Source organism: Corvus kubaryi, unplaced genomic scaffold, assembly GCF_017639235.1.
Source record: "Corvus kubaryi isolate FWS band 111438036 unplaced genomic scaffold, C.kubaryi_AGA036_p1.0 37392, whole genome shotgun sequence".
Lineage (NCBI taxonomy): Eukaryota > Metazoa > Chordata > Aves > Passeriformes > Corvidae > Corvus > Corvus kubaryi.
Window position 1 is genome coordinate 14,306,325 of NW_024581131.1, and position 22,001 is coordinate 14,328,325.

General features: G+C 40.0%; 2 protein-coding genes across 4 annotated transcripts; one reads left to right on the forward strand and one right to left on the reverse strand.

Moving 5' to 3' along the window:
* Nucleotides 1-288: 288 nt before the first annotated feature.
* On the forward strand, nt 289-13,489 carry NUSAP1 (nucleolar and spindle associated protein 1). Of its 2 annotated transcripts, none has more exons than XM_042038465.1 (11): nt 289-447; nt 1,620-1,685; nt 2,753-2,944; nt 3,981-4,155; nt 5,831-5,920; nt 6,640-6,740; nt 7,737-7,924; nt 10,014-10,201; nt 11,175-11,285; nt 11,818-11,929; nt 12,401-13,489. In XM_042038465.1, the coding sequence occupies exons 1-11, from the start codon at nt 355-357 to the stop codon at nt 12,486-12,488; spliced, it is 1,404 nt and encodes a 467-aa protein (XP_041894399.1). In that variant the 5' UTR covers nt 289-354; the 3' UTR covers nt 12,489-13,489. The 2 variants fall into 2 exon arrangements, with proteins under 2 accessions (XP_041894399.1, XP_041894400.1); XM_042038466.1 differs by having other exon boundaries at nt 10,014-10,189.
* On the reverse strand, nt 7,410-21,959 carry NDUFAF1 (NADH:ubiquinone oxidoreductase complex assembly factor 1). 2 transcript variants are annotated; one of them, XR_006017777.1, is made up of 5 exons: nt 19,801-21,550; nt 17,810-17,995; nt 16,545-16,619; nt 14,493-14,880; nt 7,410-7,732 (listed from the first exon to the last, which is right to left on the reverse strand). XR_006017777.1 is itself a non-coding variant. In XM_042038467.1 (5 exons), the coding sequence occupies exons 2-5, from the start codon at nt 20,302-20,304 to the stop codon at nt 14,740-14,742; spliced, it is 906 nt and encodes a 301-aa protein (XP_041894401.1). In that variant the 5' UTR covers nt 20,305-20,419; nt 21,730-21,959; the 3' UTR covers nt 14,442-14,739. The 2 variants fall into 2 exon arrangements, 1 of the variants encoding a protein (XP_041894401.1); XM_042038467.1 differs by lacking the exon at nt 7,410-7,732 and adding an exon at nt 21,730-21,959 and having other exon boundaries at nt 14,442-14,880; nt 19,801-20,419.
* Nucleotides 21,960-22,001: the final 42 nt, after the last annotated feature.

Consider the following 22,001-nt stretch of genomic DNA (forward strand, 5'->3'; position numbering starts at 1 on the left):
GCGTTCGAGCGCGGGGCCCGCCCTCCGAGCCTCGCGATTGGAGGACGGCCCGCGTATCTGCGTTGCCTTTGGTCAGCGGCCGCGTCAATCCTCGCCGCCCGAGGCTATTGGGCAGCGGCCCGCACCGCGCGCGCCTTCCCCTGCCGGGAGCGCCTTTTCGCGGTTGAAAATAAGCACGCGCGGCGGGCTGCGCCGCCATTGGCGGCTCCCTCGCCCCGCCCCCGGGCCCCGCCCCTTTTCCCGGCCCAGCCAATGGGCTGGCGCGGCGGGCCCGTTCGAACGGCGGGGGCGGCGCGGGCGGTGTCGGTTGGCGCGCGGCGGGCAGGGCCGGTCGGTGCTGGTGTCGCCGCTGTCATGGCGCTCGCTTCGCTGCAGCCCCTGGAGGCGCTGAAATACGTCGAGCTCCAGCGCATCGCCAAGGCCGCCGGGCTGAGGGCAAACCTTCGGGTGAGGCGGGGGCGGCTGGGAAGGAGCGGTGCCCGGGAAGCTCCGGGTTCTGGGGTGCCCCCGTGCCCGGCCGTGAGCCGAGGGAACGCGTCCCCGCGGGCGGTGCCCCCTCCCGGGTCTGGAGCGGCGCTGGCAGCGGCACCGGCCGCGCGGTGCGACGGTGGCTCCGCGCTGGGGTGCCCCGGGAGGCTGTGCTGACGTCTGGGAGGCGGGCAAGCGCTCGAGGAGGAGGAGGAGTGCAGGGCTCCGGTGCCCCCGGGGAGGCTGCCCGCTCGCCTCCCGGCCCGGCTGTTCCCCCCCGCTGGTGTTCCAGCGCTGTTTGCCTCCATCGTGGGTAGTTGTGGTTGTTTTGTTTGATTTGTTTTGGTTTTTTTTACGACTCGGAGTGGGAGGAACAGTGACAGCAGGGTACCTTAAGGGAGGAGAGGGCGCGTTTGGCAGTCGAGGTTAAGGGCGAGAGGTTTAAGGACGCCCCAATGTCCTGCCCGGAGCCGCAGGTGCACGCGTGACACGGCCCGGCCTCTCCTGGCAGGCGCTGCCAGCAACGGGAGAAGGCATAAAGCCTTAAGGAAAGATCCACACCTTGGGTGGACAAGGCAACTCCCTGTCCTCACAGGAGTAAGAATTGTTCTGGGAATGTTAGTTGCGGAATATTTTGATTGATTTTATGCTGCCCTTTTCAATTAAGTGTTTAAGAGTCTTTCATAGCCTGAATTATCAATGGCGTGTTTTCATTGTTATTTTATTAGTATTACTGCTGATGTATGCGAGGGATGAAAAGAATGCTTTGCATGTAGCATGTCCAAGACAGAAGGAATTGCAGAAATTTGATGCAATTTTAATTCAAGTTCAGCTGCACTGTGGGGCTTAGAACAGTTTGTCTCATTCATTGAACGATTAACCTTCTGAAAAATAGACAGATCAGAAGAAACCCAGTCAGGGAAATTTGCCTTTGTGCCTCTGGAGAATATGCTACATATTAATCTGTGGCCTTCAGCACTTTATTTAATTGACTGACTCGAATGACGTCCTAGGCATGTCTTATTCCGTTGGATTCAGGAAATGTTCTGCTTGTTTGTTGGATCAGTTTATAGGAGGCTGGTTGGGCTTACAGAGTTCTTCAATGACTTAATGGACTGTTTGGTTCATGTGGTGTTTTGATTTCTCTTCAGGCAGACAAATTGTTGGAATCATTGAAGCAACACTTTGAAGGGACAAAAGAAGAAAGTGAAAATATGGTAATAGATAATAAATCAGCCATTTGCTTTTAGGAAGTATAATCCTTAATTTGTAACCAATTGAGCGGGGCACATGCTGAAGGGTGTTTTTGACCATGATGGGAACTGTAATAGAAATACCTTTTTCTTCTCAGTGCCCTTAGTTTAAAGCACTCATGTACTGATAGACATAGATATGCTAATGTTAGCTTTGCATTGGCCTCCTCTATGACTGAAAGCTGATTTCCTTTCAGCTGCCAAAATTAACAATGTATTTTTCAGCATCAGTACAAAACTCTTCTCTGTGAACACTAACATTTAATTTCCACTGAACAAATATTAATTCTTGCCTGTGTGGCTCCAGACACTATTCAGTATCAAATATAAAAATATTTTATTATTTTGCATGCTTAGATGAAGGGGACTAGATGCTAATTGGAAAGCATTTTGCATCTACTACAATTTACTTACACTAGCACTATAATGAAAGCAATACAGTTGTGCTACTTCCTTTATTTGTTTCTTGTGTATTGTTTTCTTAACTTTAAAAAAGTGTTCTCTGTAAGCTGAATTATTTTGCTGAGTGTGGTAACGTTTTTGAAGTTTTTGATAAAAAGTAATTTGTTATCTGCTTTTTCTAAAATACATCTTCCTTGAAGTGCATCTCCTAAAAATCTTCTTTAAAGGTTTGAGGAACTGGTGTAAACCTTGTCAGCTTTAAAAAAATTTTTACAAGCATGAAAGGAGTCCTGTTTTTATTGGTGAAGAGTATTCCACAAATGTGGGAGGGTCATGGCATCATGCAAGTTAGATTTCAAATATAAAGTATTAAGCCTTTATAATCTTATTAAAATGAAATATGATAAAACAATAATAGGAATTGTATTTAAAGTCTCCAAACAAGGAGCTTTGATGCTTAGGGGAATCTAGATAGTGCCTGTTTCTTGATTACTACACTGCTAAATGGCATGCTACTGTTTTTCCTCTGTATGAAACACTTTTTTAATAATGAAATTGAAACTGTCCCTGGAGTACTTAACTTATGTTTGTGTCGGGTATCTTCTGATTATAGTATTTTTCTGCTACAGGATCCTGTAAAGAGTGCATCTGCTTCCATTAAATCGGATGAACTGAGCAATCAGGAGGAAATGATGTCTGATTCAGGGTCTTTTATTACAAAAAGACGTGGTAAAGAAAAGAAAATAACCAGAAAAAAGAGGAACTCCCATGAGGAAATGAATACCAGTGAAGAAAAGCCAGTGCTTTCTGATGAGAAAGAGGTAATTTGCATTGCATGCTTTTGTGTGCTGACTGTCCTCCCTTCCTCTGAGCATAATTTAAGCACAACTTGATTTCTTTTCTATCACCACTTGTAGATGGTATATGTTTATTATGTGTGTCTTTGGGTGTGTATACACATGTATAAAAATTCATATGCAAACATTCTGGTACTGGTCTTTTGTACTTTGTAGCACTGACTTTTGTCTATCTTAACTATGTGCTATCCCATAATAAACAGACATTACATGCTAGTCATTGCTTCAAGAAAATAAATTCTTCTAAGAAATATACAATTCCAAACACTTTATCTGCTTTCTCTAGTTCACTGCAGTATTCTGAATCTTAGGCTAGTTTCAGAATTTATCTAAAATAAGGCTGTTCTCGCTTTTTTGATACAGAAAAAAATCATTAGAAGTCACACGATTGCCTAAACATCATAATTTTTCTATTGTGAGGGTTGTATCACTGAGGGAGAGAAAGTTTCAAGGTGAGGTGGAGGCAGAACTTTTCCTTCTAGAGTTACAAGATGTAGGTAAGCTAAGAACTGTTTGAAAGACTTACTCAGGTAGAGGAGGGAAATGAGAAAATGAAGAATGTTAGTCTGTTAGTGTTAGAGATGTACAGTATACAAAGATACAACAGTATAAAGTAACATCCTCAGTGAATTTATTTTTACTTGCAAATAATTAACTTTTATGAATAAAGGCAATTTTATACTAAAATGTTAGAGCTGTGCAGTTAAAAGCTTTATAATATATCAAAGTTTGTGAAGTAACAGGGTAAGTATTTCACAAGTTAATTCAGTTTGGACTTCAGAAAATCTCTTGCTCAATCTCCCAATGAAAGCAGACTCAGCTATAAGGTTAGACCACAGTGCTTTAGGCTTTATCCAATCTGATACTGAAAACCCTTGAGGATGAAGGCTATGCACCTCTCTGGGCAATCTGTTGCACTGACTCACTGTTCTCAGAACAACAGCCTTTCTTTATAGCCACTTGGAACAAACTGGTTAAACAAAGTATGTTTAAATTGCAGGTGCATTCTGAAATGGAAGAAAATGAAGTGCCTCAGGGTGAGCACAAAAAGGGACAGAATGTATTACAAAACAAGAAGCAAATAGCTGAAGAGAGGGCTATTGAGAATCCAGGGATGGGTACTGGACAGAAAAAACAAGTAGAGAAGACTTCTACTAAAAGCAGGGCAGAACAACGTAAGTAGAAAATTGGGAAAAAGTAACTTCAATTTGTGCTACTTCAAATAACCAAAAGGGACATTTTATTGCGTCTTCAAGGATTTTTGTGGCACGTCTGTTGATCACTACCTTGTTTTGGGGATACCAGAAGAAAATCAGGCTGCTTTGAGTTTGTGTTACTTGTTTAACATATTGTAACACAAATCCACAACTTCTGCAGTGTAGGAATTTTGCCAACTTCAGAACTTTGACTTCAGAACTCTTGTTTTCAGTGAAGGAGTTCTCAGAGATCTGGGTATATTTGAGTTTTACACTTCCAAAAGGATCAGTGCCTTTTGGAATGCTCTTGAGGTGTTAGTTGGATTTTTAAGAAGTGGCAAGAAAGGGAGGACTTGCTTCCTCATGCTTCATTTATCTTTTTCTACAGGTGAACAGTTTTATCTTTTTCTTTCCAGGAGTAAAATTAGCAGAAAATAACAGAGACAGAATCCTTTATAATTTGTTTGAACTACCTAAGAGTGTCTGAATATATTCCAGTGGATCACTTTTTCATCTGGTGGTGTTTTTAGTCCTTCAAACATGATACCTCTGAAAATATGAATTAATTTATCCCCCACTCCTTTGTGTATGCAGCTGACATGAAGAGATGACTTTGCCTACCCAATCTGATTAATTCTTGGTATTGTGGGTCTGTCAAGTAAAATGCACACCTGCATTTGCTCTGTTAGGCTCAGTGTTTGTAGTCTGTAAGTTTTATTATGGATATTCTTGTTGTTCCATAGAATTTACAAGGACAATCTTATGGGAGACCACCAATAATTTTGAACTAACTCAAAAATCTGTGATTTTCTATGAAGGTTGTTTTTTTAAAAAGAAAAGCAAGAGAGTATGTGGGGGATGCTTGGGTTGAGGCAGCACTCATCCTGACAGCTGGAACAGTGCTCATCTCTTCCTATAGCTGTAGTAACAAGTGTCTGCATTTAATATTGACAAGTTGATTTTTCAACCATTAGTTTTAACTGCACGCCCTTACTTGTTTCCAATAAGTATTCCAATAAGGATTTCTTTCAATATATTAAGGTCATCTAAGTTTACTTCTGAGGGGATGTGAATGAACAGAAAAGCAAATGTTTGGTTTTGATATGAATGAACTTGATATAAAGTCTTTACCTGATTTTTTTCTTAAGAAAATTAATCATTAAAATGTAAACATGAGCTTGTTACTGTACCTGAGAGCAGAGGTGACAAAAACAACTTGGACTCTGTATGTAAATAAGGCAGTGGCAGAAAAGTTGGTCAAAAGGTATTTCTTCTTTGTTATCAGCATTTAAAAAACACAGATCAAGGCCTGTGAATTTAAAGTCTGCTTTGCTTACCACAAGCACAGTTCTCTTGTTAACTTTTCCTGAAAAATATTTTACTACCTATCGTAAGATACTAGCCTAATATGACTTTAGGGTTCATGCTGGGCTTGAGGTTTTACAAGATATGTTATTATTGACAAACGAATTAAAACACTTTTGAGAGACTTAGAACATATCTATTCCAGCTGGTTTTATTTCTCAAAACCTAAACCCTTGAGGAGATAAAATGTGTTTTGAAACAAATATTGGAACACTATTTAAAACCACTGTGATTACTTTAAATCATCTTCCAGGAGTTCTAATGCTTTTGTCTAATCTTACTGTACCAGGTGATGCTCATCCTGCAGGAGGGAAGATTCCTCTACGTGTAGGCCGTGCATCTAGGTCTGCAAGAACAGGAACAACAGCTACTACACCAAGTAAGATAACCTACCATCTTTAGAAATAGATGTGTTTTCTCTGTGTAAAGGGAGACTTGACTTAGTTCTTCACAACTCAAATTTCTATTCCTGTTCAAAGAAGAGAATATTCTCTCTTTAAAAAGCAAGCAAGCAAAAAATATTTCCCAAAGGTTACATTTCAAGGTACATATTCCAGCTTGTAAATTCATAGTAGTAAATGACTGGCATGTATGTTAAAAAACTGGTTTATTGAACATTTTGGTGACTTTTGGATACAATACTTGCAATTAGTGATTTTTCAAAGAACAGGAACACATTACTGTTACTCCTGCTTGTTTAGTTTTCACTTTATAAATACTATGGTTGTGCTGTACTACTATACATTAGCTCATGTTCATCACTTCTTAAAATGCATTAAATAATCTCAAATGCAGAAGTATTTATTGTTTTCTTCAACTGCAGAATTTGGGGGTTGGGTTAGATGATCTTTAAAGATCCCTTCCAACCCAAACCATGGTTCTATAATCCTCCAGATTACCAGGTAGCTGGCCATGTAGCTGGTGAAATAGATTCTTTTGGTCCTGTTTGGTCAGCTGTGTCTACAGCCTTTAATTAGAGGGATGCAGTGTTTTCTTTGAGGCCATAACAATAGGTGTCACAACATTCTCCTATGAAGTATTAAACTTCCTTAGGACCATATCAGATCTGTGAATCTTCTTATTTTTGGAACTTCTTAGACTTTAAAAAGTTGCACGAGGCTCAGTTCAAGAAAATGGAATCTATTGCTGACTACATCGAGAGGAAAAAAAAACTGAATGAAAATTGCAGCACAGTTAAGGTAAGAGATAACACAGGAGGATACCCATTGTTGGCATATTCATTTATTTCCAGGGCCTGTCTGTAAAAGTCTTTTCAGGTCTCTTTAGATCAGTGAGTAGCTGGTCATGTGAACATGCAGTGTAATGTTATAACCAATGTAATTTAACTGTAGTCCTACATAACTAGTTATATAGTTATTTGTATATAACTTATGTAACTATACAAGTTTTTACATGTTAACAGTGTACAGCTGTAGAAACCAACAACTAACTTGTTGGTTTTGAGTAAAAATAATTGTCACAATTACTTTTGTGAAAGATCTCCTGGAACTTTTGTTTACAGCTGTTGAATTGCTGTAGAACTTAAGCAAGGGATAGGTTATTTTTCAAAGAGCAGGAATGAAATATTAAGTTTCTCTTCTGTGCCTGAACTATCATCCAATGGCTGCATATGACTCTCCTTTAAAATACATGCAGTATATGTTCTCAGTTCCTGTATTTCACCCTCACGTGGGTGCAAGCTGCTAACAGGGCCTCTCACAAAGTGCAGTAGAGCCTAAAAAAGTGACAGTAATGTGTCAATGAATGTATGAATGAGTACGTCAATGGCCTTAGAATTGTTCAGGTTGGTTACTCTAGCACTGCCAGGTCCATATCAAACAGTCACAATGAATCAAACTCCTGAAGACTACATTTATTTTTTTAATGACATATATTGCATCATTGTGTACTTCAGACAAATTACTATTGGCAGGTGCCAATGGTCAGAAAATCAATTCTCTTAAGAGTATCAGAAAAAGACACTCCACATTCTAAGGTATGTGTTGTCAGGTCAGTTTAATAATAATAAAAAAACTATTTACATTTAAAATAAGTTTTTAAAGAGGAAAAATAGAAGGGAGAAAACTTGAAGAGGCCATATGCTTCTGATGCACTGTTTGTTTTCCTTTCTTCTTGCCTGCTTTGTAGGTAATTTTTCAGCAGAGTCTGGTAACTCAGAATTTGCTTTTCCCTAGAAACAAGCCAGTGGCAAAAGATTTTTATTCAGCCCAAATCCAGAAAGAGGCAGATTCTCCAACACCTGCACTCCTAGTAACCTCCGGCGCTCACCACGCAGTTCTCTGAATGCTGCTAATCGGAGTATTTTATCCCAGAGATCTTCATTTAATCCTTCTGTACTTTCAACATCCAAAATGAATGTCAGGTAAAAAGAACAAACCAAAGCTACCAGCAAGCCATTTGATATGATACACGTGAAATAATCAACACTGACAGAGATTTTACTACATCATTTCTCTTCCAAACATGAACTATGCAAGACTAATTCTGATTACTAACTTCCAGCCTGGCTTTGTAGCTGGTTTAAGCCTTACTGCTCTGTTACTATCTTCTTTCTTCATTTTTATGTCTGTTAGAGGAATCTCAAATCCTGGCTTTCATTTTGCTAAACTGCTCAAGCCAATTATTTTTCTTCCCTTACTGTGTTAGGTTTTCCATTTTGCCAGGCAACCTAATAGTTTCTGTTTATCTGAATTAATTTATCTTTAAAATTTTTTAATCAGAACTCTATTCAGTATTCCAGGTAAGTCTTGCAATGGACTCATCATTTGGGGTTTTTAGGTACTTTCTTCCTTTTGTCCTATACTTCCCCTCCCCTTCAGGTCACAGCAGGGGTCCTCTTGTGATTGACTACTATAAGCAGATTGTTTCTAGCAGATGGGAACCAAGCTGACACCAGAAAGTCATGAGGAATTGCTAAATGAATGAACTCATACTCAATGCTATTATACCTCATCTTATTTCTTTTTAGAATACCATGTGTATGTCATCATTCCTCCACAGTAATCTAATTCTCTATTAGTGTTAATACTTCCTGAACTTCTGTTATCAGTACATTTTATTAGCTTATTAATAATTTCCCTCAAGTCTTGATCAAGAAACCTTTTAAAAGAAGGAATTGAAAGGGCAGTCCTTATGGTATCCTATTGATAAATGTCCTTTTGCTTGGATTTCTTTGTAGTGAAAGCCCTTATTTCTACTATTTCTTTGTTGACTTCTAACTATCATACCAATTTTGACTTTAATCAGTTTACTAAAGTTTCCACAGGGACTGAAGTTCTGATTAGACATTCTCCCTTTGCTAACAATTTACGGTTGTTTGCAGGCCTTGGTTGTGTTACTTTCTCTGATGACCTTCACTTTTCAACTTTTGCGTGCCAAGACCATGGCTGCTGGGGCTTTTTTTTGTTCCTGAATAAAGTGTGTGTGGGATTGTTGTTCTTAAGTCAGATAATGCAACTTCTCATACTGGTATCTGATAATATATAATTATGTCACTTTGGAATGCAGGTCTTTTGCTGTTCAAAGGTCAAAATCAAGTTTACAAACTTAGTGGCTTTGTTTTTACTTTAAAAGTCCTCTTTTTGATTTCAATAGATAACAAATGAAAAAAATACACTGCCCCTAGTGTCCTCTTGGATGAGCTTGGATGTCTCCACTGCACCCCTTATTGATTCCTAGCAATATGTAAACCAAAACATTACTTTTAGAATTTGCTTCCATTCCACTGGTCCAAATTTGCACCGTGATGGATCTTGCAAGTTGTACTTCATCATAAACTTGCTTGCCCATAAAAACATAGCTTTCCTCAACATTTACTCCCTGTCTTTCTGAATCTTGCAAGCTTATAGCTTATTCTTAGTACCTTTTTGATGTGGATGTTACTTCATTCAAGATTTTGAATTTTATGCATGTACTCACAAGTATCCCTAAAAAATGTGCATATACACACATACATACAGAATGTGCGTGTGTCTTGGAATGCAGGTAACTTGGGTGTTTAAAAATTTCCAGCTTCTTCCTCTTGTAGCTCTTCGAGGTCTAGCATTCTGATAGTTAATTGGCTTTCAGTTTTTCTTAATCTGAATTTTAAAACTAACGAAATATGCAGACTCCAGAATACAGAATCCAGATCTAAAGTAAATCATATCTGTTGGTGAATAAATCTACTTGCTTATTGCATCCAAATATATTTGCTTTCCAAAATAAAAAGGAAGTCTGTTCTTTGTAGTTTGTCATATTACTTACTGCTGTTGATGCTGGCTCAGAACTTAATGTTATACCAACAACGTATTTTAGTGCAGTTTTTGCATAAGCTGTGAACATCTTTCACACAGTAGATCTTTCTACCTGTAGTTAATAAAAGTAGAATGCAGAACTTTCTGTATTTTGGCAGATGGCTTACATTCCTTGTAGGTGACTAAATTTGTCTTCATGTTTCTAATAACTTTCAGGTTCTCAGAAGCCACAAAAGATAATGAGCACAAACGCTCTCTAATCAAGACTCCATCTAGAATGTCTCCATACATGGAGGAGATCTGCACACCTGACACTCAAAAGAGCTGCAAATGTATAAGTCAGAAGAACAGTAAGGGAAATGCAAGAAATAATGATCTGACTGCATCAAAGGGTAAAGTGGATGGTGAATATTTGGCTCTTTCAGATCAAGACTTTTGTCTTACTAAATTATAAGTTTTTAACAACAAATGTCATGTAGACCCAGGTTTTAATTTAAATCTCTTATTTACGACTGGTTCTTCAGAACTGCAGTAGTTTCTTTGTTTTCCAGTGGTTTGAATTGAATGTTTAGGTGCCATGTCTTAAACATATGGTACCTAGCTACCTACAGAAAAGAGGGCAGAAAATCTTCTAGCCCTTTAGGGACTACATAGCAAAAGATTCATATAGCAGATACAGGGACACCCTGTCTGCAGTGAGAGGAATTCCTGATACTTTCTCAGAGGTCTCACTCTCCTTGTGGGGTTAAGCACGCATCAGGCTTCTAGCTGTGCTTTAGTACAACCTGTTACCAGCCTCAGCACCCTGATCAACTCAGGAACTAAAATTAAGAAAAATCAGAAGTCTTCTGATTACTAATGATCTCTGCAGCAGCACAACAGCTCTGCTATCCAGCCATTGACACCCTTAGCATCACAGGGATATTTGCACAGGTCAAGAACCCGGAGCTGCCTGGTTTGCTGTATAATAGTGATGTTTTTAAGGGGCAAGCTAAGTTCCATGCTAATCTGAAGCTGGCCTGTTCCAAAAGAATGCTTCTTTGTTTAATGTGAAAAACCACTTGGTTCCAAAAATCATGGAGAAACACAACTTGGTTTGAAGGACTAGAAAAACACATGAAGCTGTATGTGCTCTTCCATAGTATAATCACAGCTAAAGGGCCAGTACTCTACAACTTTTGCCCTCTCCAGACCTGGAAGCTCCCCATTTCAAGTGAGCTTTGTTTGTACAATTCTATCTTTAGAGGTGTCAGCAGGGGCACTTAATGGCTCTTTGGTCTTGATAATTGTAGTGTGGTCTTCACAGGCACTTTCCAACTTTCTGTGTACATTGATGCTCTTGCAACTCTAATTATGGTATCTTGATGCCTTTTGTAGTTCTTACCCCCTTCAAGTTTGGTGCTCAACCTGCAGAACCCACAAGTGGAAAGAAGACATTTGATCTCAAAGCAAGTCTCTCTCGGCCACTTCGGTATCAGCCACATAAAGGTACGTTGAGCCTGTGCAGTCTGCGTTGCTCACACCCCTTACACCCCCCTGTTCCTACCAGGGGCGCATTGATACAAACAGCAATAGTGAAGTTTGCAGTCTCCTTTCCTGCCCCTTTTCCTTTCTCTCTGGGTTCCCACATAGTATGCTTTAAATTTCTTCACAGTATATACTTTAAGAACCTCCCACTGAAGATTAAGATTTTATGACCAACAGCCCATAAATACAAGAATAAATATCCTTGTATTCCATTAAATAGATGTATGTACAGGAAATATGAAATATTTCTTACACAGTGAGGTGGATTTTTTTAATCTCATGTGAGAAGCTGAACTTTGCATGCTGAGTGTTACTTCTAAGTACCTGTTACTACTTACAGAAGAACTACTTGTAGGGAATGGGCTGGTGAATCTGATAATACAGCTTGAAGAGGCATTTCATCTTAAAGACCATCACCAAGTAACAGACTAGCTAGGATAAATTCATGGTAAGAATTACTGAACTAGTCTCTCTTTTTGCTCCTAAATTGTAGGACGACTAAAGCCATGGGGAGAATTTAAAGAAAATGCTGTTCTCAGTAAGTCTGGTGGTAGCAATATCTCTTCACGTAAGAAAGATTACAAACAGCCACATCTCCAGACAAGGTTAGTATACCACTAGTCTTTTTATGAATAGTGTTACTTAAAATAATATGATGATTCATTCTTCTTTTTAGGATTTAAATGTAATTTGGGAAAGAATACTTTTTTTGTATTGAAGCTATTTCTCCTTCCAATGACTGCTGAATTTCAGGAAAGCCAACAGGAAAGGCTGCTCTGAATTTGTTAAACTTTTTTTCCATGAAAGGTATCAGTTTCACAATTTGGAGATTTACCTTCATCTTGGAAGAAGCTGTCAATATTGACATGCTGTTACCTTGTGTGTTAGACCTGTATGTCTGAGCAGAAGTATGTTTGAATTCAGTCCATAATGGTACTGTTATCTCTGCCTATGGCAAAGGCAGTACGCTGATTAAATGGGTGTTAAGTTGTGGTCAGCTTCAGATTCCTTTGGTTGCTTGTGTCTCTACCTTTAATATAACTTGATATGGTCTCTTTCCCCCCCCCCCCCTCCAGGGAAGAAAGGCGTGAGACACTTGAGCAAGACAGAAAAAAGAAAAAGGCTCATGCTCTTGGAAAACGTAGAGGCCTATCTGTGTGTTAGGACAAATAAGAAGTCCTAACTAAGACATCACTGTAAATACTGTTCCTGTCATGTAAAGGCTTGTGCTGTCTGTGTATGGTTCAGGTTGCTATTAGCTACTGGAATCCAGAGAGCAATTAAGGAGACCTTGTAATGTGCCCTGAGCATAATATTTCTTTGATCAACTTCTCCACTGAGATGAGAGTTCCAAACTTTCAGGGGCTTAGAATTCTCTTGTTGCTTCATAATGTTTTCATTTAACTAATTTACTTGACTAAAATATGTTCAAGAAGAAAATACAAGCGGAAAAAAGATGCTCAAGAAGCCTCCTTGCAACTTAGGATAGGCTTGCGCATCAGAATGCACTTGTTGTGTGCTAGAATGCAGGCTTTGAACAGCAAGCTTCAAAATGTTCCACAATATTCAAAATGACAAGAGCTAGAAGTACCTGCTTGCCCTGTTCTCCAGATCAATCCTTAAATTCTCTAAATTGCAGCAAGTATTCAGCATTTCTAATTGCATGCTTATGACATAGTAGGGAATTTCAAAGAGAGGAGAAAGCATGCAAGCTCTCTGGAAAACAAAAAGCTTACAGCATAACATAATTGTAAACTACCTTTTAAAAAAAAAAGTCACAACTGAATTTACAAATTACCAACTTTGATGCTTTGAGCAGTTAAGATTTTGTTCCTTTCTATGGTAAATAGCAGATGTTAACAAAATTCTCTTGCTTTTCATCTCCAAGATGCTTAAAAGAGGTTAGAGTAGTGTTGAGGCACATTCAATACTTTGGTTTTAAAAGCAGTTGTTATTTTTACATTAAAAAATACATAGAAAAGTTGTCTGGATTTGTTAGGGATAGAACTAGAAAGGTAATTTAGCAGTTGTAATCTCAGCTGTTGAGCAAATACATGTTTCACCGAATTTAGTGTCCTATCAAATATATGTTGCAATGTCAAGAACAAGCTATTTCTTTTATAAACTGAATGGGGAAAATAAATATTTTGTATCTCTCCTGTTTATCAGTGGCTTTATCATTTAGTATACTATGTATAACTGCTTCCTTACTGTAGCACTCTTTTTGTTCACACTTGTATTTACTACTGTGTTTTCCTGTGCCAAGTTTTCCTCACAAACTCACCTGCCTGCCACTCCATGAAAGATCTTTGCTCTGGTATCTTTAGAAATAATAACCCTCATCCTTCTGCACTTAAGCTGTTGACTTGATAGTACAAGATCCTGTTTCAGCTTGCTTCATTGTGGTCTCTTCCATATAAAATACAGGTACATTTAATATTTCTAGAGTATACTTAAGCAAGGTCACTGTGGAGCAGGTCAGTGCTTTGATTACTTAAATTTGACAGCTGAAACATACACTTTACAAAGCAAGTGCTGACTGGTTATCTTGAATTACTGAAAACTGGAGTTCTCTGAAAAAGGGAGGTGTTGAGCTTCTGTGCCACCAGTTGAGGCTGTGATTTCTTACAACACAGCTGAGTTAGGCTAACTGCACACAGCAAAAGTGGAATCTGCTCTGCCCTGTAATGGTGCTAAGTAAGCCACGCTGTGCCTCCTCAGGGAGCAGACAGAGCTGGGCTTTTCCTTCCACCCCTTCTTTGGAGCATTACTTCTTTCCAACAACTTTAGCTCTGCAACATTGTAGGATTATGCTCAACAGCTTTAAAGGAAAAGTCAAGCCTGCTGCATAGCTCTTATTTCCACCTTGGCAGTGGCAGCTTTTTCTTTTTTTAGCTATCCAGAGGAGCCAAAATGAAAGGTTGAAATACTTCTGCCTTTTCCACTTTAGGTGCTGCTCTTTGTAAATTTCAGTAGCTGAGTCACACTTAAGCACCAGTCCTCAGGGTATTAAATCTCATACTCTTTTCAGTATAAAACTGTTAAAAGTGTTTTACAACTGTCACCAAACCACATAATGCAGAAAATGAAAGTGATGTACAAAAAAGAACAAAAAACTCATGAAATGCTTTTATTTCAGTAAAGGTCAGGACATAAGCCAAAACTTACCTAGGGAAGAGTTACTACTTTGTAAGAACATCACAGCTCCTCTAAGGCTATGTTGCAGTCCATGTATGTACAGTCTCTCCAGGATTCTGTCTCTGAGAGTTCAAAGATGCCAGTGCTGTCACGCTTCATGCACTTATCTCTTTAATGTTTACACAGGCTCTTCAAGTTGTTAAAAGCCACATGTTAAGAAGTATTTTATAAAAATAAACCAAGTATCTAAAGAATTTATAAAGGACACCAGCCCAACTTAGACTGGAGTGTTCTTGTCATATGTTTCATAGGCGAACTCTTCTCTATGAGCTCTGTCCTTTAGCAGACCAATAAAATCAATCTCCAGCTGGAATGGACCATCTACTTTATCTCCAATGGTGAATCCAAGGGTTCTAATCTAATTAAAAGACACATAGAGGTAGAACAGTATTTATAACATTACAATCAAACTCAGTTATATCTCCCACTTCTACATTTTACGTACCATTCACAGCCATCTACTTTAAGCTGGTGTTTGTTCAAAATGCAGCAGCATTTCTCAAGGCTTGAACACTTCACTATCCCATTTTCAATACACACCCCAGAGGGAAATTACTCCACATTTGCCTTTCTACCACTGTGTTAATAAACCCTTGATTTAAAATGGCCCGAGCCTAAAGCAACACTGCTACTTTTATCCTTCATGTTTTGTGTACAGCCACTGTCACCACAATTGGGTTTCTAAACACGGTTTCATAAAGTCAAAATTCTTTCATGAATAGGAAAAACAAAGATGTAATTAAGGATGGAAGGGATCAGTCTAGATTGTGATACACCATGTACTCTGTGAAAACACCAAATCAGACATTTTAAAACTTAATTTTAAGTTGGCATGAGACTTAATTACTGAGTTTAATAGTAAGACAAGGTTCTTAACCATTGTTTTCCATTTAGAATAATGTTCTTATATATAAGAACAAATCTGTGTGGCTCAGGCATGCTTTCTATTAGCCTGTGGCTTGCCCAAATACTCTCTCAGCTCTCACATGTTACAAAACACTTCCACTGTTAACAGCTTAGTTGAGTCACCAGTGCAGGCCACCGCATGAACTCAAGCTGCCCCAAAGCCCTGCTGAAAGTGCAGGTCTGAGTGGTGCCCATGATTTTAAGGACTGCTGTAAGTTCGGGAAAATAATGCCTAGGATGTGTCAGATGAGTAAATGTCTAAATAAATACTGCAAATGTATACTAAATAAATAACAGAACAACGCTAGATAAATGCATTGACACTCCTCTGGATCATTCTAATGCTTTCAATGCTATATCCCCTTCCCCAGCAGCAAGCTCTACAAGCAGCCCCTTGGCTTTTGGAGCCCGGACAGTTTTTAAAGCTCCTTTCTTCCAAATCACATTGTTACAGATACCTACGGGAGTCACCCAAACTCTCTGCTCTAAAGAATCTATTCCTTTGTAAGCCCTAGACACACTGACTGTTTCCTGCCTTTTTTATTCCTATTTAATAATTACTTCCTACCTTTCCAGGTTCCTAGGAAAACATACATTAGTACCATGAAGGCCATTCATTTAAGAGCTGGACTTGATGGTCCCTGTGGGTCCCTTCCAACTCTGAATATTGTGTGTGTGACCAAGACATTTTATTAAGATTTCTTAAACTGCCTTCACACTGCTTCCCTGATTTTTGGGTTTCTTTAAAATATGTTTGTAAAATTACACTGCAAGTACATAACTTTTACTGTCAAATGCTACACATAAGATAACCATCAACAAAACTTCAGTGGAGGATGCTTAGATCAAGTACTATTTGTCCCTTTAACTCCTAGTAAATATTTTTAAATACCCCAAATATGACTTTATGTTTTCATTTACCACATATGAGAACAAGTACCTTATAACAAGATGAGGCCCTTCAATTTCAAATAACAAACATTAGAGAATTTGTAAATTATCTATATCAGGCCAATATGATCTTGAAGGAAACTCTGAATTTCTTACAGAGCAGTTGTGTGTTCTTTATACTGCTTTTTCAATTGAAATTTCAAAAAAAGCCTATAGAAAACTTGCCTTGTCTAACCAGACAGGATGCTGGTTATCCTGGACTCTTCCCCGACTGGAGAGAAAGAATTTGGAGAATGGAATCTGACATAAACAAAACAAAATCAGACTTTAGTGTAACCAGTATATAAAATAGAAACTTAGGGAAAAGAAAATAAGCATGTGTTAGTAAAGTAACACTGTGCTATATCTGGTACTAGCATTAGTTGGGTTTATAAAACTGGCACAAAGAAACAACCCACGTTAACCCTTTCAACTGGCTACTCACAGCCAGCTCCAGGCCCACCCTGTGGTGTGGTGGCTGCAGCCATCACACAGGGGCGTTACCCTGTTGGGACACAACGAAACACTGCAGCACAGAAAGTGGCTGTCTACACTCAGAATATCTCCTTCCAATAACATGAAAACATCAACCAGAAATTACTGCAAAGCCTAGCATGTGTACATACTGACAGCTTGTCTGTACCTAGGATGTGGATTTCACAGTGCAAACTTCGTACTCAGACATCAGTACCTCTAGGAAAGCACTTCAGGATAATGTAACAATTTCTTTGAAAGCAGTGGGAGCAAGAAAGTAGGGCTGGCTGGTGGCTGGTGAGAGGAAAACATCCAAGCCAGCAATGACACACCGACTTTCATCCTCCTGGCTCCTCATCTGTGAAACACAGGCTGTTCCCACGATTGGACAATGGTATCATGAAACACTCAACACCAATTTGTAAGGATGTGCAAACCTCCTTATCATTGTCATCAGACAATTACAAAAGGTCCCCAAGTTGCATCAGAAGAGCCACAACTCACACTTCTTAAAAACATTATTTTGTGTCACAGAATCAAGGGTCACAAATGACAAACCCCAACTCCTGAGTCTGACTGACTCCAGAGAGGCTGGGAGTTAAGCAAATCCTGTTGCATGGAACAAATCCTACATCGGCCTACACCCATTTGTATTAGAGATAAAACGGTTATCACAGAGAATATTCATGGGAACACCTGCTAAGTTTCAATTGCTGTATCTATCCCATTACTCCAGTAAGAGCCAACAGTAGGCATTAAGGGGAACAGATGGTGGATCAATTCTTTAACACAATTGACACAGTGTGCCCTCCCCCAGTCCAGTTTTGGGAACTCCCAAGCCAAAAGTACGTCTTGTATAAAGAAAACATCGAGTGGACAGCAATTGAAACAAACTGTGAATGCTGAAAGAATTCCCCTTCCCATGTTTTGGCCAGGACCCCAAGAGTGTCATTAGTTTGAAAGATTCATTAGTTAACCTTTATTTCCTCCCAGTATGGGCCTCCTTGGGTGAACATGAAGTAGCTGTAGAGGTCATCCTTTTGGTGAGAGAAGTAAGGATCTGTATAAATGTTTACCATCCAAGGTCTGCCATCACCACGGACACGTAAATACAGACTGTTGAAGTTTGACCAGTCATAATGCTTCTTCCTGTTAAAAGATCCCTACAAATTATTAATAAACAGAATTATTTCTCCGTAATAAAGGGACACTTTCATTATGAGGAACAAAGCATTGTTGCTTTGATCACTGCCCTTGTTATTATGTCAGATAGTATTTACTGTAACATAGTGAACACAGCTACACTGTCATCATCCTGGCTGCTGAGCTCACTGAATTTCCTTCATCAGTACATTAGAGACCAAAAACTGCAATATTGCCACTCTGAGGACTCACACTCATTATAAGGCACAATCTTCTAAGTATCAGAAATCAGACCTCCTTCCTAAAGACTGAATTCCTTACCAGGCAAGTACACAAATGCCATGGTGACGGACCAGTACTTATGTAGTTCATTAAGTTTAATATTCTGTGCTCAGTTCTACATAATTGAGAAGTGATGACAGGGAATTGAAGCAGTGAAATAATTATCCCCTTTGATAACTTCCCAGTTGAAGACTAACAAACACTGGGAGCATTTAATGTTTTCCAACATTTTTTTCCATTAACTGTGTAAAATAATAAGATTGCAATCATGTCTAAATCTTTACTGCATTTTTTCCAAAGATCTGAAAAATCCTGATGTTGTCATTTGCATGATGGCATATCCAAGAGTCTTCAGAGAACTACACTGAGGTCACTCAGAGCAATGAGGGGCAGGGGTCAGGGTTATTGGTCAGAACTGCCAAGAAGTCAAAATTAGCACCAAAAATTCAGATATTTCGCCTTTATTTTACAGCACGACTACAATTACCTATCAGCTATCCTTCTACCAACTCATCTTGTAGGTAACAGAACGAGTAGATCATCAATATATTAATATAAGGTGTGTAGCTACTTGATTTTATGGTTTTAACAGTTTTGAGCCTTTCTACTTAACTAAAGATGGACTGATACATTCCACTTCTTCAGAATTAGGAGGTGAAAGTTTGAGTCACATTTGCACAAGTCAGTAGCAGTTCTGAGAGTTTAACTCAGGCAACACTCCACTTGCTGTTCCACTCATCTGATCCAATGCCACCATTTTAATCAGTGTTCATGTGCCTCTCATTAACCCATTGATTTTGGTTACTCTCATTCTCTGCTCCCCAAGATTCTGGCCCAGAAATTATTTACCTGAGTACTTGTGACAAGACACAAACAACAGAACACATTAAATAGTTAAAGATTTTATCCACTGAGTGAAAATGTTCCTTTGCTTTTAAAGGTGCTTAGAAATAAGGGATGAAACAAGGCATATCCATAATAAGCACATCCATTTCTGGTCTATTTTGCTCAATTCTGAGCTATCAAAGGTTTGTGTTTTGCTTTTTCTGACTTACAGTAGGAGGCAGACCTTTAAAAAGTCCATTTCAAAGCATTGTTTTCTGTTCCTGTGAGAAGATGAGTTCATTCACCCTAACCAAGTTTGATGAATAGACCAAGTCAAAGCCCAGAAAATTCTTACTTATGACACATTCAATTAACTTCAAACTTAGAAAGATGTCTATTTTAATCATACCAATTTTGGATATAAAGATTCATTCCAGATCCTTCATTTGTAAGGATGCTGCAAACAGGGTGGTCTATTGTACATAAGTAAAAGATCAAACATGAATTATTCCTTTTCTAAGAAAGGAAAACAAAATCCAAGAAAAAATGTAAGTTCCTCGCAGGTCAAAGGATACAGCAGCAATTACATCTCTGAGAGAAAGTCTAATACTCCTGAAAGTGATCAGCAGTAAAGAGCAGGCCACTTGCTGTCACTGGCATTCCACAAACACCCTCAGATTCAGTAACAGAAGCTGTGCAAACACGGAGCTGTACTTACCACTGCCGGTCTGGATCTCATACTGCAATATCCACTGTATTTTGTCTCCCCATCACGAGGTACTTCTGTATTGAGGGTTCCATACAGCAGAGCAGCCTGGTTATTCCTACCCAATTTGAGGTAAATTTTACTTTTCCCTCCAATCTCTACATCAGAGGAAATAACCCATTCATTTAAATCTTCTTGGCTCCGAAACTGCCACAACACCTTTGTTTGTTCCAACAAGTGCTGACTTAATGGATGGCCTCCAGGTCCTAGTAAATAATCTTGGGTTTCCTTCTTCAGCAAGCTTAGCTGAGTCTTTAGGTGATCAATGCCCTTCTTAAAGCTGAAATCAGCATTCTGCCAAGACAGTTTTTTCTCAGGCTCTGCCCCTGGCCTCCTGTAGCTGCTGTACAATTTTGAATTGCTGAGGAAAGGTCCAAGTAAGGAGAGCAAAACTTTGTGCCTGCAGCATCCACCACGGAAGGAAGTACCATTCAGCAGCATTACAGTCAGAGCCATACTGATAAACTTGAAGAATTCACATCTAGTAAGGCAATTAATGGGCTGAAAGTTAATTAACAAGAAAACTAGTATTCAGAGCTATCTTACTGTAGTTACTGTAGTTGATCTTCACCTTCAATGAAAAAGAGAAAAGGTTATAAAAGATTACATATGGGATGCTTGTGAAACTATTTAACTTTTATAAGTGAAATTAGCTAGAAATCCAAGTAATTGGAAAAAGGAATGAAAAAAACCATCAGGAATTACACTTCCTCAGAGCTCTAATTTACTTATTGACTTCCACCCTATGCTTTCCTCTCTTCCCATGGTGTGAAATCCCCACACAAATAAGAAAACCCAAGTAAAAGACTTCAAATAAAACTGAAAATAGAAAAGAAAATCAGTTTCTCTTTATCCCTTCCACTGTAAATAAGTTTAGGTGTTATGAATAATACCAGCAAGAACAACCTATGAAGGTTTCTAAAAGATGACACCTATATAACTAAAAAGTATTATCCTCTGCATGAAAATCACAAATTCACAACAGGCAGACCCTGCTGCCACACAGATAAAAATTACAATCTCAGCTGACACAGATGACAAGACTTTTCAGGTACGACGTCCTGCAGCAACCATACCACATGCTTCTTCCATGTCATCCTCAATATACCTGTTTTAGGATTACAGAGACATTTGCAAAGACCAAAAAGTTTAACATGGAAGACTGCAATTCAATAGGGTTTTCTTAAATAAGTCTTCAGGAAAACTCTGCTCAATGCCCTATACAGAGGCGATTTTCCTTACTTGTAAAATTAAAGATATTTTATTGTTGGTGTTGTTTTTTTTTTATGTCACAGAACAAATCCAAAAATGATGTCACATGCATTCAACTCCTCTGAGCTTTTAAGAATGAAGTCAGGCACCCCACATATATCCTCTGTACGTCACTTACCTTCCTTTACCCACGGTAAAATCCACTACTGTTATTCTCACACCTAATTAAGTTATGTCTAAAGCTATACTGAAGAAATTCACATTTTGCTCTGTCCTGCACTTCACAAGATCGGAGGCAAGTTCCCAATCAAGAAACCCTGTCTCCTCATTGCTTCACCCGAGTACAAGAAGAAACGGGGAATCTGAACATATTCTACTTTAGCCCGGTCTTTGTCCCTCGGCAAGGCTTTAGCAGCCCGCCGGTGCAGCGCCAGCACGAAGCACGGCCCGGCAGCTGCGACGCCTCGGCTTCCGCCCCGGCCCGGCTTGCGCCGCACCGCGCCGCGGCCTGGGCACCGGGCCCGGATCCCGCCCGCCCTCCTGAGCCCGCGGGCAGAGACGAGGCCAGCACCGGCCGGGCGGCGGCCGCGGCCTCTCCCCGCAGAGCGGCCGCCCCGCCGCTCCCGCCCCGTGACCGACCGACAGACCTCGGCGCCAACACCGGCTCACCTTCCCGCCGCCGCCGGCGGGGCCGCCGCGCCCGGGCCGGCCAAGCAACGCGCACCGCGCCGCTCGGGTTCTGCCGCCAGCGACGGCGGCCACCGATGTCCTGCCCGCGGCAGCGGCCAAGGCGCGATCCTTGATCTCCGCGGATCTCCGGGCACCGGAGGAGCACCCACGGAACGGAGCGCGGGGACAGCGCGCGGCTCCGTGAGGGAACAGCAGCGGCCGCCCCGCCCACGCCCCGCCCCACGCGCCGCGCATGCGCGGTGCCCTTTGTG

What these genes read in the sequence shown, in the direction of transcription:
- NUSAP1 (XM_042038465.1), top strand. Translation starts at nt 355, where the DNA reads ATGGCGCTCGCTTCGCTGCAGCCCCTGGAGGCGCTGAAATACGTCGAG. An exon ending in AACAACAGCTACTACACCAA is followed by an intron (nt 5,921 to 6,639) that starts GTAAGATAACCT and finishes GGAACTTCTTAG; the next exon opens with ACTTTAAAAAGTTGCACGAG. An exon ending in TCGGTATCAGCCACATAAAG is followed by an intron (nt 11,286 to 11,817) that starts GTACGTTGAGCC and finishes CCTAAATTGTAG; the next exon opens with GACGACTAAAGCCATGGGGA.
- NDUFAF1 (XM_042038467.1), bottom strand. Translation starts at nt 20,304, where the DNA reads ATGGCTCTGACTGTAATGCTGCTGAATGGTACTTCCTTCCGTGGTGGA. An exon ending in TGAGATCCAGACCGGCAGTG is followed by an intron (nt 17,996 to 19,800) that starts GTAAGTACAGCT and finishes AATAATTTGTAG; the next exon opens with GGATCTTTTAACAGGAAGAA. An exon ending in CATACTGGGAGGAAATAAAG is followed by an intron (nt 16,620 to 17,809) that starts GTTAACTAATGA and finishes TGTTTATGTCAG; the next exon opens with ATTCCATTCTCCAAATTCTT.